The sequence below is a fragment of the Cherax quadricarinatus genome, chromosome 30 (genome assembly GCF_038502225.1).
Source record: "Cherax quadricarinatus isolate ZL_2023a chromosome 30, ASM3850222v1, whole genome shotgun sequence".
Lineage (NCBI taxonomy): Eukaryota > Metazoa > Arthropoda > Malacostraca > Decapoda > Parastacidae > Cherax > Cherax quadricarinatus.
This window is the reverse complement of record NC_091321.1, coordinates 30,910,353-30,927,489: the sequence shown is the minus strand read 5'-3', so window position 1 is coordinate 30,927,489 and position 17,137 is coordinate 30,910,353. Positions and strand designations below refer to the sequence as shown.

The 17,137-nt window shown below is 38.6% G+C and overlaps 1 protein-coding gene across 1 annotated transcript in view; it reads right to left on the bottom strand.

The window, feature by feature from the left end:
- LOC128692795 (organic cation transporter protein) overlaps nucleotides 1-4,342 on the bottom strand; it is a 305,219-nt gene extending 300,877 nt beyond the window's left edge. The window contains exon 1 of the mRNA XM_070090136.1: nucleotides 4,098-4,342. Within this exon, the coding sequence (XP_069946237.1) occupies nucleotides 4,098-4,303 (206 nt within the window). The 5' untranslated portion in view covers nucleotides 4,304-4,342. The remainder of the gene's footprint in view (nucleotides 1-4,097) is intronic.
- Nucleotides 4,343-17,137: the final 12,795 nt, after the last annotated feature.

Sequence of the window (17,137 nt, the reverse complement as noted above, 5' to 3'; positions counted from 1 at the left end):
TTAATCCATTCCAGAAATATTAAAATATAATTTTTTACATGAAATATACATTTCCCCACACAGAAAACAATGAGACATGCAGAATAAATACATAAATAAATATTAAAATGACACTTACCTTTATTGAAGAGTATTGATGAGTGATGAGACACTGTTTTTGTTGAACACTGAGATTTTCAGGGTGATACACGAGTAAAGGCTTCACTTCGCAATCCCCACTAGCATTACAGCAAAACATGAGAATTAGTCTGTCTTTCAAAGGCTTGTGTCCTGGGAGTGCCTTTTCCTCCTGAGTAATGTAGGTCCTGTTTGACATTTTCTTCCAGAAAAGGCCTATGTCGTCACAACTGAACACTTGTTTGGGTTGGACTTTTTCAGCTTCGCCAGGCCTTATCACATTGTGTATGCCAATACGATTCTTAAATCTCTCAAACCAACCTTTGCTGGCCTCAAATTCACCAATATGAGCACTAGTTCCAGGCATTTTTTTCCTGTTCACCTGGGTGTTAGTCGACTGGTGTGGGTCGCATCCTGGGGGACAAGAGTTAGGACCCCAATGGAAATAAGTTAGACAGTCCTCGATGGCGCACTAACTTTCTTGAGTTATCCTGGGTGGCTAACCCTCTGGGATTAATTGTTTCTCGGATAATTGTTTCTCGTTAAAGCCACACCAACAACAGTTTTTTTTTTTTTTTTTTTTTTTTTTTTTTTTTTGAAAACTGGTTATAAATGACCATAATTTTTAAAGGGGTGGACCGGTAAGCCAGCGGAAGGCCTCGGTCAGATGACCAAAAGCTCCAAAGGCGGGTCATCATCTGACTAAGACCCGCGTCAGGAAACATTTGTCCTGTTTCCTGACGAACCTTACCTAACCTAACCTAACCAACAACAGTCTCTCCACATCTTCGAGTAGTATTTGCGATTTCTGTTCCGTAAGCATATTTGCACCATTCGCAACAACAGCTTTCTTGATTGCATTTTCCTTGGCCAAGATAGTAGTGATGGTTGAATGAGGTTTGTTATATAACTTAGCCAACTCGGAGACACTCACTCCACTTTCGAATTTTCGATGATCTCTTTCTTCAATTCAATAGTATTTCTTACCCTCTTTACCACAGGGCAGGCACTAAAAGCTTTCTTTGGGCCCATGGTGGCTTATTTAGCACTTACAAACACTAAAAACAATGGAATAATACAAAATGTATCGTATGTACGTGTGGAATCGTCCGCTCTGGCTTGTAAACAATGGCCCCACGTTCTGCACGAAGGTCCTTAACTGAGTTTTTTTATCGTTAGCCGTGCCAATATTTTGACGCAAAAACGTATCGGTATCGATTTTATCACTCTCTATCTATGTATATATAAATATATATATATATATATATATATATATATATATATATATATATATATATATATATATATATATATATATATATATATATATATATATATATATATATATATATATATATATATATATATACATATATATATATATATATATACATATATATATATATATATATATATATATATATATATATATATATATATATACATACATATATATATATATATATATATATATATATATATATATATATATATATATGTATACATATATATATATATATATACATATATATATATATATATATATATATATATATATATATATATATATATATATATATATATATATATATATATATATATATATATATATATATATATATATATATATTCAAGAAGTCGGCCGTCTCCCACCGAGGCAGGGTGACCCAAAGAGAAAGAAAAATCCCCAAAAAGAAAATACTTTCATCATTCAACACTTTCACCTCACTCACACATAATCACTGTTTTTGCAGAGGTGCTCAGAATACAACAGCTGAGAAGTGTATACGCATAAAAATACACAACATATCTCTCCAAATTGCCAATATCCCAAACCCCTCCTTTAGAGTGCAGGCACTGTATTTCCCATTTCCAGGACTCAAGTCCGGTTATATAAAATAACCGGTTTCCCTGAATCCCTTCACTAAATATTACCCTGCTCACACTCCAACAGATCGTCAGGTCCCAAATACCATTTGTCTCCATTCACTCCTATCTAACACGCTCACGCACGCTTGCTGGAAGTCCAAACCCCTAGCCCACAACACCTCCTTTACCTCCTCCCTCCAACCTTTTCGAGGATGACCCGTACCCCGCCTTCCTTCCCCTACATATTTATATGCTCTCCATGTCATTCTACTTTGATCCATTCTCTCTAAATGACCAAACCATCTCAACAAACCCTCTTCAGCCCTCTGACTAATACTTTTATTAACTCCACACCTTCTCCTAATTTCCACACTCCGATTTTTCTGCATAATATTTACACCACACATTGCTCTTAGACAGGACATCTCCACTGCCTCCAACCGCCTCCTTGCGGCCGTCTCCCACCGAGGCAGGGTGACCCAAAGAGAAAGAAAAATCCCCAAAAAGAAAATACTTTCATCATCATTCAACACTTTCATCTCACTCACACATAATCACTGAGGTATATGCCTCCACATATACCTCAATGCACCACTCACCTTTTTTCCTTCATCAATTCTATGATTAACCTCATCCTTCATAAGTCCATCCGCTGACACATCAACTCTCAAATATCTGAAAACATTCACTTCTTCCATACTCCTCCCCAATTTGATATCCAATTTTTCTTTATCTAAATCATTTGATACTCTCATCACCTTACTCTTTTCTATGTTCACTTTCAACTTTCTACCTTTACACACATTCCCAAATTCGTCCACTAACCTTAGCAATTTTTCTTTAGAATCTCCCATAAGCACAGTATCATCAGCAAAAAGTAACTGTGTCACTTCCCATTTTGCATTTATTTCCCCATAATTTAATCCCACCCCTCTCCCGAACACCCTAGCATTTACTTCTTTTACAACCCCATCTATAAATATATTAAACAACCATGATGACATTACACATCCCTGTCTAAGACCTACTTTTACCGGGAAGTAGTCTCCCTCTCTTCTACACACCCTAACCTGAGCCTCACTATCCTCATAAAAACTATGTACAGCATTTAGTAACTTACCACCTATTCATATACTTGCAACATCTGCCACATTGCTCCCCTATCCACTCTATCACATGCCTTTTCTAAACCCATAAATGCAATAAAAACTTCCCTACCTTTATCTAAATACTGCTCACATATATGCTTCAATGTAAACACTTGATCTACACATCCCCTACCCACTCTAAAACCTCCTTGCTCATCTGCAATTCTACATTCTGTCTTTCCTCTAATTCTTTCAATAATAGCCCTGCCGTACACTTTTCCTGGTATACTCAATAAACTTATTCCTCTATAATTTTTTACAATCTCTTTTGTCCCCCTAGGTAGCTTCCCCTCTTTCATACATTTATTAAACAAAAATACCAACCACACCAACACTATATATATATATATATATATATATATATATATATATATATATATATATATATATATATATACATGTGTGTGTGTGTATGTGTGTGTATGTGTGTGTGTATGTGTGTGTTTATGTGTGTGTGTATGTGTGTGTATATGTGTGTGTATGTGTGTGTGTATGTGTGTGTGTATGTGTGTGCATGTGTGTGTGTATGTGTGTGTGTGTATGTGTGTGTGTGTGTGTGTGTGTGTCTATGTATATATATATATATATATATATATATATATATATATATATATATATATATATATATATATATATATATATATATATATATATATATATATGTATATATATATATATATGTATATATATATATATATATATATATATATATATATATATATATATATATATATATATATATATATATATATATATCGATGCATGTGTGTGTGTGTATGTGTGTGTATGTGTGTGTGTATGTGTGTTTATGTGTGTGTGTATGTGTGTGTATATGTGTGTGTATGTGTGTGTGTATGTGTGTGTGTATGTGTGTGCATGTGTGTGTGTATGTGTGTGTGTGTATGTGTGTGTATGTGTGTGTGTGTCTATGTATGTATTTATGCATTGAAAAGAATGACTAACCTGTGTTTGACAGGATTGCCGACAAACGTGATGGAGACCACTGACAAAGCAGGTATTAAGAATCCTATGCAGGCGAGACTAAACACGTATTTCTGGTATCTGCCAAAATGGCCCAAAGAGTCATTGATGCCTTCGAAATCCATCGTCCAAAACTTTGCTTTATTCTTTCTTGAAAAATATTCACGATGTGTTAACAGTGTTCTCATTTACTTAAGTACAAACACAGATATGTTAAAATCAATGGATTACCTCCAGTTCCCTAGGGGCTCTTTAGCCACTACGGATTTAGAGCTTCCCAATAAATATGGTTGGTCAATGCTACTTAGGAATACTGGTCCGTGACACGTAGGTCCTATTTTATTGAATAATCAAACAGCAGGTTCACCGACGTGTTTGTTTAGAAAACTTTTCATTGTATACAGAGCAGTGGTAAGAGAAATAGAAAATATAGAACTTAAGGTTAAGGAATCATATGAGGACCCAAGAAAGACAGGAAGAGTTTTAAGATATATATGAAAATGAGAAAGATTATTTTCTTACGCCAAATATAAAGCAAAAATCACATCCATTATTGGGCACCTCTTTGAACGAGATGGGATACTGAAGACCCAAAACTCAGCTCTTAGTGAACCGGTAATTAGACTAAAGGTCGATAATCTAACAATTTTTTCATGACACAGACTCAAAATTTGGTTAATTATGAAGGAGCTTGGAAGTTCTAGTATCAGTGATAGGATTATTGATATTAACACTATACTCGATATTAGAATGTTAAGAAATGAAGCATACACTGTTGCTATGTATCTTACTGAATGTCTAGAGGTTAATACATACAGATCTTAATGGATTGTGAAAACATGCATATAATCGTAACACCACAGGACTTTGAAAAGGCAATAAATGATATGCCCATGCGGCCTGCAGTAGTCCCTAATTCGTGGAACTCAGTGTTCATCAAGAAATGCAAGAAACCCCTTTCACGTGCCTTAATTATTTTATGTAGAATGGGCATAGACACAGGGACATCTAGCAATCACTAAAAGTAACACATATAACCCCACTTCAAAAGGTAGCAATAAAGCAATGCAAAAAATTACAAACCGAGAGCACTAACGTCCCCACATTATACAAATCTTTGAAATGGTTCTTAGAAGCAAGATCACCAACCACTTGGATACCCAGCAATTACACAACCCAGGGCAGCATTGATTTAGAGCAGCTTGTTCTTGCCACAGATGTAGTATTCATAGACTTTGCGAAAGCCTTCGACAAGCGTGATCAATTTGTAATAGTACACAAAATGTGTGATAAAGGAATAACAGGAAAAGTTATTTTTAACTTCCTAAAAAATAGAATAAAAAGAGTAAACAGAGTAAAGTCAGAGGCGAATTACAGTGAAAAGTTCTGTTCTACAATGTACAGAATTCGCTCCCAACATTTTCCTCATCTTCATATCTGACACATATATGTAACCACAGCACCATGTCCTCCTTTGCTGATGATACCAGGATTTGGATGACAGTGTCAACCATTGAGGACAATGCTGATCTTCAACCGAACATTAACCAAGTCTTTAAATGCGCCTCAGAAGAAATATGAAGTTCAGTGAAGACGAATTACAATCACTCCTCTAAGGAAAACTGTACGAAATTATAAACAGGATTAGAGTATAAAACAAACTCCATCCACACAATAAAGCGAAAGACTAATGTGAAGGTCCTGGGAGTGGTAATGTCAGAGAACCTCACTTTCAAAGATAAAAACAATATCCCCACCACGTCTGCTAGGAAAATGATAGGATAGATAATAAGAACCTTCAAAACTGGGGATGTGAAGCCCATGATGATTCTCTTCAAATCGTTCTTTCTCTTTAGGCTGGAATACTGCTGTGCACTAATGGCCCTTTTCAAGGCAGTCAAAACTGTAGACCTGAAGAATTTGCAGAGAACTCTTACTGCATGGATAATCACAATAATGCACCTAAATTATTGAAAACGTTTCAAGTCCTTTGATCAGTAATCCTTGGAACGCAGGAGAGAAAAATACACGATAATATACACTTGGAAAATCTTAGAGGGACTAGTCCCAATTCTACACACAGAAATCACTCCCCACGAAAGCAAGCAGTGTAACATCCCTCCAATGAAAAGCAGCGGTGCAACGAGAATGCTAAGAAACAACACAATATGTGTCAGGGGCCCAAGACCATTAAACTGCCTTCCGGTACACATAAAGGAGTGTGTCAATATACCCCTGGTTGTCTTCAAGAAGGAGTCGGACAGACACCTAAAATCAATTCCCGAACAACTGGGCTGTGGTTGTGTGACGGTTTCGACGTGGCTAGCAATAGCAGCCTGGTTGATCAGCCCCTAATTCACCACGAGGCCTGGTCATGGACCGGGCAGAGGGGCATTGACTCCCCAAAAGACCCTCCAGGTTTTCTCTAGGTAAGCTCTATATTCAAAAATATCTTCACAGTGTTAAGTGTTTTCTGAAGCTCAACTTTTTTCATCATTACTGTGAGCAATATGCTGTAATTTTAAGGTACTCCTATTTTTTGAAAGATACCAAACATATTAATTTAAATTATGTAACTATTCTGCTGCGTGTCTGAAGCTAAACCAGTACCTGATCCTTCCTATGTTCTCTTACTAAAAAAGATTTTGTGTATTATTCTGAATATTTGGCACTCCAATTCTCGTGTATTATTCTCAGTGTTTGGTTGTCCAATTCTCGTGTATTATTCTCAGTGTTTGGTTGTCCAATTCTCGTGGATTATTCTCAGTGTTTGGTTGTCCAATTCTCGTGTATTATTCTCAGTGTTTGGTTGTCCAATTCTCGTGGATTCAGGCTCCAGAGCTGTATCTGAAAAATTCACTTTCAGTAATTGGATTATTTTATATCTGCTTAATCATATTACATTTTTTTCAGTCTAATAAATTGTCATTATATGATATGATACATAACTAATATAAATACTTTTCACTGTGCATCCTTGTTAAAAAAGGTGATGGAGGTTTACGAATGTGTACACACTACCGTAAGGTGAATGAGGTCACAATTGCAGATGCTTACCCTCTGCCACGTCTGGATGACGTAATCGACTTTGTGAGTAAGGCTACTTTTGTGTCCAAGTTGGACCTCCTTAAAGGTTACTATCAGGTACCTTTGATAGGTAAGGCAAAGGAAATCTCTGCCTTCGTAATTCCAGGAGGCCATTATCAATATACAGTTACACCCTTTGGCATGAAAAACTCACCCGCTTCATTTCAGAAACTTATCCATCAAGCTATTAAAGGACTTGAAGGCATGGCAGCTTATCTAGATGACATTGTTGTTGTGTTGGACACTTGGGACCAACACATGTGTAGACTTAAGGTTCTCTTTGAGACTTTCCAGAGTTTCCACTTAACTGTTAATTTATCTAAATCTCCTTTGGCCAGGCTACTGTTATTTTTTTGAGCCATGAAATAGGTAATGGCAAAGTAGACCCTAAATTTGCTAAAATTCTTGCCATTAAAAATTATCCAGTACCTCATGATAGGAAATCCCTCCAACGTTTCCTAGGTATGGTAGGATTCTATATAAAATTCTGTAAATTTTTCTCAGATATTGTAGCCCCTCTTACCTCATTTACCAGTCCCAAAGTCCCCTTTAAGGGACATCAGAATGTCAAACGGCCTTCAATAAAGCCTAACTAACCCTTTGTACTGCTCCTATTCTCCTGTCTCCTGATTTCTCCAAACCTTACAGGTAGATGCCTGTGAGTCTGGGGTGAGGGCAGTACTTCTGCAGTCTGTGTGGCTTACTATTCGGCTAAGTTCCTGCCCCACCAGAGGGCCTACTCTACAATTGAAAAACAAGCTCTCGCCTTGGTACTGGCCTTGGAACATTTTTATGGGTATGTGGGCCAGACTTCGCAGGTGGTCACGATTTACTCTGACCACAACCCTCTAATTTATCTTCAGAATATGAAAAATCACAATGCAAGAATGATAAGGTGGTCAATTAGGCTACAACCCTATAATATTAAAATTCAGCATATCACTGGCAAAGAAAATATGCTGGCTGATGCATTGTCTAGAACTTATATGTATTAGGTTAGGATGTGTTAGGGACTTTTGGTAAACGTTATAGCTCTTTTTTTCTCTTTTGTATATAATGAATATTTAAGGTTGTGTGGGGGGGTTAGAGAGGGGATATGCTGCTACCGTCCGCAGGTATCTTGGACCTACATTAGCCCTACTGTCTGCTGTCTCGCTCTGAGTTTAGAGTTTGGCTTTATGTCGCGAATGAAGTCGAGCTCTGTCTAAGAGTTGGATGATTGAGAGGAAAGCCGGTCCCATTATTCTGTGCTATGGTGGCACGTTTACCAATTGGAGGTGTGGGCCTACTCCTGAGCCTTCTCGGGGTGGGGGTGTTGCATTTAAAGAGTATGTACCCTTTATTCAGAGCATGTGAACACACTCATATAGGCTGAATCAGGTAACTAAGAGTTAGACGACCGGGGCCCCATCGTCAGATCAATTCCTAGGTTCAGCCAGTCATATTGCGGATCTGGCAATTGTGAAGGTGACGTGATACAGCCCATTATGTCTCCAGGCTGTTTCCTTGCCTCTTGGTTTACCCTGTTGTAAATATGTATTTCCAACTATATATAGTGTATATACTTATAAATGCTTATAAAGGCACTAGGTGAAGGAAAATGTAATTTAAAGTCATTCAAGCTGTGTTTGTTCTGCTCCTTGCTCCCCTTTACGCCCAGGATAACAGGCCTTTTTGTTCCTGGACCATAATACAAAGGTATAAGAAGAAATTTTCTAACGTGGATCGAGGTATGGCTGACTAATAGAAAGCAGAGAGTTTGCTTAAATAGGGACCAGTGTGCTTCCACTACTGTCAGTTAGGCCAATGTTGACAGTAATGGGTGATGGGTGTGAGACATGGGTTTTATATGGTGCAGCCAGGAAAATGCTGGAGGCAGTGAAGATGTCGTGTTTGATTGCAATGAGTGGTGTGAACATTATACAGATAATTTGGTAGTGTGAAGATTAGAATAATTCAGAGAATTAAGTCTAGTTGGGTGTTTTTCTTCTAATTTCCCAGAAGTAAATAAACTTTGCTATTGGTCTACAGGTCCAAGAATCATAAGTACTTTTTGCTTCCATTGTTTATGTAACTTTCCAAAGCACTTGCTTCAGTTTTGTTATGTTGAAGGTGTACTTACCACCAGAATCAAGAATGAGAGATTGTATCCATAAATCCCCAGGAACGTCTCCAGAAAGATCAACCTTAACCAGGCTCTAGATTAGACCAATCAGCCGAGTTTTTGTTTTTAGTCTTGTATTCCCTGGCAGTCTACTATTATTGTTGTGAATTTTTATTAACTTTATTTATGTTAACATTATTATTATTATTATTATTATTATTATTATTATTATTATTATTATTATTATTATTATTATTATTATTATTAAGTACTAGTAGTAGTAGTAGTATAATTGTCATTGCTATTTTTAATATTTTTATTGGTATTATTATTATTATTACCGAATATTTAGGAGAATAGTTAAAACCAGTAGGGTTTTACGGCGTCTGAGGGGCTCGGTGTTAGCGTCTGTCGGGCTCAGTGTTAACCAGATTTTACGGCGTCTGAGGGGCTCAGTGTTAGCTAATTTCGACTCGAAAAGAGTCCCTCACCAGTAAACGAAGAGAGCATATTGAGTGCGTGGCTGTAAGTGTAAATAACGTAGCATTCTGCGAAGCAGTGGTACCACCACTCTTACTACTACTACTACTGCCACTACTACTACTACTACTACCACCACTACATTCATGAACTATTATTACCGCCACAGTCATAAGAAACGAGCTAAACCCGTAGTGGGTTATGCAACGCCTGACCTTCAGCATGCCCCGCCATCAGGGGCATTTCACCTTCTGTTTTCATGCCTTATGGGCCTATATGTTGTTTATATTACCTTAGGAAAGGTCTTGTTGAGCGAAACGTGGCAGCAATAAATATCTAATCAGGGGCCTGTGTCTGTTTACATAACAAATCATCGGTATTCCTACCATTAGAAAAATCACTACTGTTAATTGTTGGACGAGGGGACTTTTATTTTTGTTGTATTATAAAATTAACAAATAATGATAAAGATTTAAAAACAGTAACTGCAGAATTTACTCAAATAACAATTTGCTCTTCCACCAAGTTTTTAAGAACTGACTCGTCGTAGGTTTTTTTCTTACAGGCGAAATTTCTTTTGAAGGAAGTTTCCAGTTACTGTTTTTTGTCTTTATCTTCTACAATTAGTTACTAATTTTTCAAATTCCTTCAACAGTTACACATTTACACTAAGAAATTGTTTGTTTTTTACTCAATTTTTGGGGAATTCAGAAAGAGAAAGCATTTAAACATTGAATTATTTAATACTGATAGAACCTGAGATGTTTTGTGTTTTGCTCACACTCATGTTGGACAGCATGTCAAGAATGTCAAATCTAGCGGATCCAGTCACCCTTCAGACTGGATCACCTGTTAAGTGCCTCAGTAACTACTGTATATAGCGGATCCAGTCACCCTTCAGGCTGGATCACCTGTTAAGTGCATCACTAACTACTGTATATAGTGGATCCAGTCACCCTTCAGACTGGATCACCTGATAAGTGCATCACTAACTACTGTATATAGTGGATCCAGTCACCCTTCAGACTGGATCACCTGTTAAGTGCCTCAGTAACTACTGTATATAGCGGATCCAGTCACCCTTCAGGCTGGATCACCTGTTAAGTGCATCACTAACTACTGTATATAGTGGATCCAGTCACCCTTCAGACTGGATCACCTGTTAAGTGCCTCAGTAACTACTGTATATAGCGGATCCAGTCACCCTTCAGGCTGGATCACCTGTTAAGTGCATCACTAACTACTGTATATAGTGGATCCAGTCACCCTTCAGACTGGATCACCTGATAAGTGCATCACTAACTACTGTATATAGTGGATCCAGTCACCCTTCAGACTGGATCACCTGTTAAGTGCATCACTAACTACTGTATATAGTGGATCCAGTCACCCTTCAGACTGGATCACCTGTTAAGTGCCTCACTAACTATTGTATATAGTGGATCCAGACACAGTTCAGGTTGGATCGCCTGTAAAGTGCCTAGGTAATTACTGCATATAGTGGATCCAGTCAAACTTCAGGATGGATCGCCTTTTAAGTGTCTCAATAACTACTGTAAATAGTGGATCCAGTCACCATTCAGGTTGGATCGCCTTTTAAGTGCCTCATTAACTACTGTATATAGTGGATCCAGCCACAGTTCAGACTGGATCGCTGTTAAGTGCCTCGGTAATTACTGTATATAGTGGATCCAGTCACACTTCAGACTTGATCGTCTGTTAAGTGCCTCAGTAATTACTGTATACAGTGGATCCAGTCACCCTACAGGTTGGATCGCCTTTTAAGGGCCTCAGTAACTACTGTATATAGTGGATCCAATCACCCTTCAGGTTGGATCGCCATTTAAGTGCCTCAGTAACTACTGTATATAGTGGATCCAGTCACCCTTCAGGTTGGATCCCCTTTTAAGTGCATCAGTAACTACTGTATATAGTGGATCCAGTCACCCTACAGGTTGGATTCCCTTTTAAGGGCCTCAGTAACTACTGTATATAGTGGATCCAGTCACCCTTCAAGTTGGATCGCCTTTTGAGTGCCTCGGTAACTACTGTATATAGTGGATCCAGTCACCCTACGGGTTGGATCGCCTGTTAAGTGCCTCAGTAACTACTGTATATAGTGGATCCAGTCACACTTCAGGTTGGATCGCATGTTAAGTGCCTCGGTAACTACTGTATATAGTGGATCCAATCACCCTTTAGGTTGGATCGCCTTTTAAGTGCCTCGGTAACTACTGTATATAGTGGATTCAGTCACCCTACAAGTTGGATCGCCTGTTAAGTGCCTCAGTAACTACTGTAAATAGTGGATTCAGTCACACTTCAGGTTGGATCGCTTATTAAGTGCCTCAGTAACTACTGTATATAGTGGATCCAGTCACCCTTCAGGTTGGATCGCCTTTTAAGTGCCTCAGTAACTACTGTATATAGTGGATCCAGTCACCTTCAGGTTGGATCACCTGTTAAGTGCCTTGGTAACTACTGTATATAGTGGATCCAGTCACTCTTCAGGTTGGATCGCCTTTTAAGTGCCTTGGTAAAAACTGCATATAGTGGATCCAGTCGCCCTTCAGGTTGGATCGCCTTTTAAGTGCCTCAGTAACTATTGTATATAGTGGATCCAGTCACCCTTCAGGTTGGATCGCCTTTTAAGTGCCTCAGTAACTACTGTATATAGTGGATCCAGTCACCCTTCAGGTTGGATCGCCCTTTAAGCCAACATCGCAAGTTCTGCCTATTCGGCACGACATATATATATATATATATATATATATATATATATATATATATATATATATATATATATATATATATATATATACATATATATATATATATATATTTATATAAATATATATATATATATATATATATATATATATATATATATATATATATATATATATATATATATATATATATATATATATATATGTCGTGCCGAGGGGGTGTCGCAGGTGTTGGTTACAACCCACCGGTTCGTTCTTCACAGTATAGCCTTGAGTATTATATCCCGATGACAGGAAAGCAGGTTCTTTACCACTGCAATGATGAGGGGTTACGTCCTGCAATTTCATACAGGTACACAGGTAATTAAATCCAAAAAGGGGAAGTCTCAGGACGTTTGTCCATCTCCATCAGTTCTGCTCGTTGATTGGCAGGTGACCCTCTCTGTCATCCAAGTTAGAAAGATAGACAGGTTACCCACTGCTTAAGAAATCACTCTCTATGACAAGTACAATACCTAAAAGATGTGGTGATTATTACAACAGTCAACCTAGAGCAAGACTGAAAGGACTAAGTTTATTATTGGTCAAAAGTGAAGCTTTCAACCAATACATCCACTAGAATACAAGGCAGGCATGTACTTACAGTAGTGCTGGGAGCTGTGAGTCTAGTGATTACTGTTTGGACCGGAGCCCCACACGTCACCTTTCGGGGGGTGGGGGAAGATGGAGGGGAAGGGATAGCGGGAGCTTGACTGACCCTACCTTAACAAGCACCTGGCAGTCAAACTATCACTTTCGGGGTGGGGGGAAAAAGGAGCGAGCTTGACTTACCCTACCTTAACAAGTAGCCGGCAATGAAACTATTGTTACTATATACTCCCTCTCTACTCCTATCTATTGAAGTTTTCCCTCACACTCCCCCATACCAAGACTTATAGTCAAGGAGTATAAGAAGAATAGGCGAGGAAAAAGCTCTAACATGTGGAAGTCGCGTAAGGCAAGAAATCTTCTACTGACTGTCTCGACTTAACCAGTCAGAGAAATAATTGGATGAACCATTGATATACACAATATGAAACTTAAAAGCCTGGAGTGCCAATGTCCACCTCTAGAAGCGACTGTTGGTTCCCTTAAAAGTTTCTAGATATATCAAAGGTTTGTGGTTCGTTTCTAAAATGAATTCTTTTCCCAGCAAATAAAATTTAAGTTTGGAGATACCCCACACAAGGGCCAAACATTCCTTTTCTATGGTGGAGTATCTCGTTTCTGCGGGAAGGAGTTTCTGGCTTAGGAAGCATACAGGGAAGGGTGTACCATCATGGTATTGTAGTAGCATCGCACCTAAGCCAGTATTGGAGGCATCAGTTCTTAAACAAAATGTTTTATTAATGTCTGGAATCTTAAGTATAGGGTCTTTCGAAAAGATACTTTTAATCTCATTAAACTTTTCCCAAGCTACGTCGGAAAGTTCAAGAGGTTCCTTCAAAGACTTTTTAAGGAAGTCGGATAAGATGCCTGTAAGATCAGTAAGGTTCGGGATAAACCGTGCATAAAAATTTACAGAACCAAGAAAGCTACGCATGAGCTTCTAGGTTTTGGGGAATTTAAATTCTAATAAAGCTTTGATCTTACTGGGGAGAGGCTGCAGAGAGTTATTAGAAAGTATCAGTCCAAGATATCTAATCTTGTTATACCCAAAGAAGCATTTCTTCGGCTTGGCAGTGAGGCCATGTGAGCATAACCTACGCAAAACTGATGTTAATGTTTGGATATGTTCGTCCCACGTGGATGTCATTACGTAAATGTTATCAAAATAAACTGAAACATTTGGCATATTACCCAAGACCTTTCTCATGAGTCTCACGTAGGTAGCACAGGCAGTTACCAAACCGAAGGGCATAGTTCTATATTGCATCAGTCCTTGGTGTGTAGGAAAAGCCGTGTACTGCTTAGAAGAAGGATCTAACATTACTTGATGATATGCCTGCGCAATATCAATCTCTGAAAAGAAGGAAACGTCATAAAATTTGTGTAGATCGCTATCTATTAAGGGCATAGGCTCAGCATCCCACCGAGTTACAGCATTAAGGCCTCTGAAGTCAATAGCAAGTCTATATGAATTATCCTTCTTCTTAACCATGACTACTGGTGAACAATATGAAGATACTGAAGGTTCAATGATCTTTAGTTTTAATAATTTGTCTACCTCTCGGTCAAATGCATCCCTAAGGTGAACTGGAACTGGGTATAATTTTCGTTTGCTAGGATTGTCCGTCACTAAGTCAATCTTATGGACTACCGTGGAGGTAACACCTGGAATATCAGTTAAGACGTCTGAAAAGTTACTCACACATTGAAGTAGTTCATGTCTCTTATGGTCATCCAAAGATTCATTAATATTAATGTTTGTTGCATCCGAGTGGTCAAGAGTTACCAAGTCATGTAGTTCTTCATCATAATCTAAGTTAGAGGTGTCAATTACGCACACCTTACATTCTTCAGTTGTCGTATCAAGTTAGTGTGGAAAAACTAAGTCAAAGTTATTAAGGCAGTTAACCGAATTTCTTCGGTAATATTTCTTAAGGATGTTTATATGATAAAGCTTAGTTTTCCCCTTGACTTCTATAAGGTAGTCAACTTTCCCACAAATTTTTAATACTTTATAAGGACCTTTCCATGCTACTAATAATTTATTTGACTTGATCGGCAAAAGTACAAGAACTTCATCCCCCACTTTAAAACTTCTCCTCTGACTTTTGGAATCAAAATAGGTTTTGTACCGGTCCATTGACAAGCTTAGGTTTTTCGAAACTATGTCAGAGGTCTCGTCAAGTTTGGATCTAAGGTCAAGGAGAAACTGGTAAGAAGACTGAACCTCAGCACTCATCTCCTCATTAGTCCATAAGTCATGAAGGATGAACAATGGGCCTCTGGCCTGTCTACCATAGAGAAGTTCAAAAGGTGAAAACCCCAAAGAGTCACTGGGAACTTCCCTCATGGCAAACAAAGCACAGGGTAGGTAACGATGCCACTCCTTAGGTTTAAGGGAGCAAAGTTTCCTTAAAATGGACTTGAGAATCGAATGCTGGCGCTCAATCCTCCCATTACAGCTGGGATGACAGGGTGTGGTGAAAAGAGGCTTCACTCCCAGAAGTTGGTAGAGATGTTGCATTAAGTCAGATGTGAATTGTGTCCCACGGTCAGACAAAATTTCTCTAGGGATGCCCACTCTGGAGAAGATGGACAAAAGGGCTTCGGCCACCTATGTAGTAGTTATGGTCTTTAATGGTATGGCTTCAGGGAAACTCGAAGCATAATCAACTAATGTTAATATATATCTATGTCCCCCAGATAACAGTGGAGATAAAAGACCAACGATGTCAACAGCTACTCTTTCAAAAGGTACCGTAAAGACTGGCATTTTGACCATAGGTACTCGCCTGGTACCTCGGGAGGATGACAGTTGGCAAACTTTACACGATCTACAATCCACATCCGTGGACATTTTTTGGCCAAAAATAGGTTTCCCTAATTTTATTTAAGGTTTTACAATGCGAGAAATGTCCGGCCACTGGCAGGTCATGAGCCATTTTAAGAACAGTCTCTCTGCATTGACATGGAACAACTAAGATGGAATAGTCTATCTCATCTGAATTTAATTTGAATACTGACTTGTACAAGATACCTTTCATATATTCAAATTTATATGAAAAGTTTTTCCTTTGGATAACTTGATTTTGTTTAGCGGCATTATGGCAATTCTGAAGAGAAGGGCAATTACGTTGTAAATTGACAAAGGAGTCCTTCGATATATATAAAGGCTTAAAGTCAGGGAAAATCAAAGGATGGACAGTAGGAGAAACCTGGGTTTTGGTCTGAGCCCTAGTCAAGACATTTATGGTATCGGAGGTGATATCTTCACTTTCATCTAACAAGTGAACCGGTGATCCTACAACATTAACACCCCTCCTTCAGAGTGCAGGCACTGTACTTCCCATCTCCAGGACTCAAGTCCGGCCTGCCGGTTTCCCTGAACCCTTTCATAAATGTTACTTTGCTCACACTCCAACAGCACGTCAAGTATTAAAAACCATTTGTCTCCATTCACTCCTATCAAACACGCTCACGCATGCCTGCCACTCGCACACAAAACCTCCTTTACCCCCTCTCTCCAACCTTTCCTAGGCCGACCCCTACCCTGCCTTCCTTCCACTACAGACTGATACACTCTTGAAGTCATTCTGTTTCGCTCCATTCTCTCTACATGTCCGAACCACCTCAACAACCCTTCCTCAGCCCTCTGGACAACAGTTTTGGTAATCCCGCACCTCCTCCTAACTTCCAAACTACGAATTCTCTGCATTATATTCACACCACACATTGCCCTCAGACATGACATCTCCACTGCCTCCAGCCTTCTCCTCGCTGCAACATTCATCACCCATGCTTCACACCCATATAAGAGCGTTGGTAAAACTATACTCTCATACATTCCCTCTTTGCCTCTAAGGACAAAGTTCTTTGTCTCCACAGACTCCTAAGTGCACCACTCACTCTTTTCCCCTCATCAATTTTATGATTCACCTCATCTTTCATAGACCCATCCGCTGACACGTCCACTC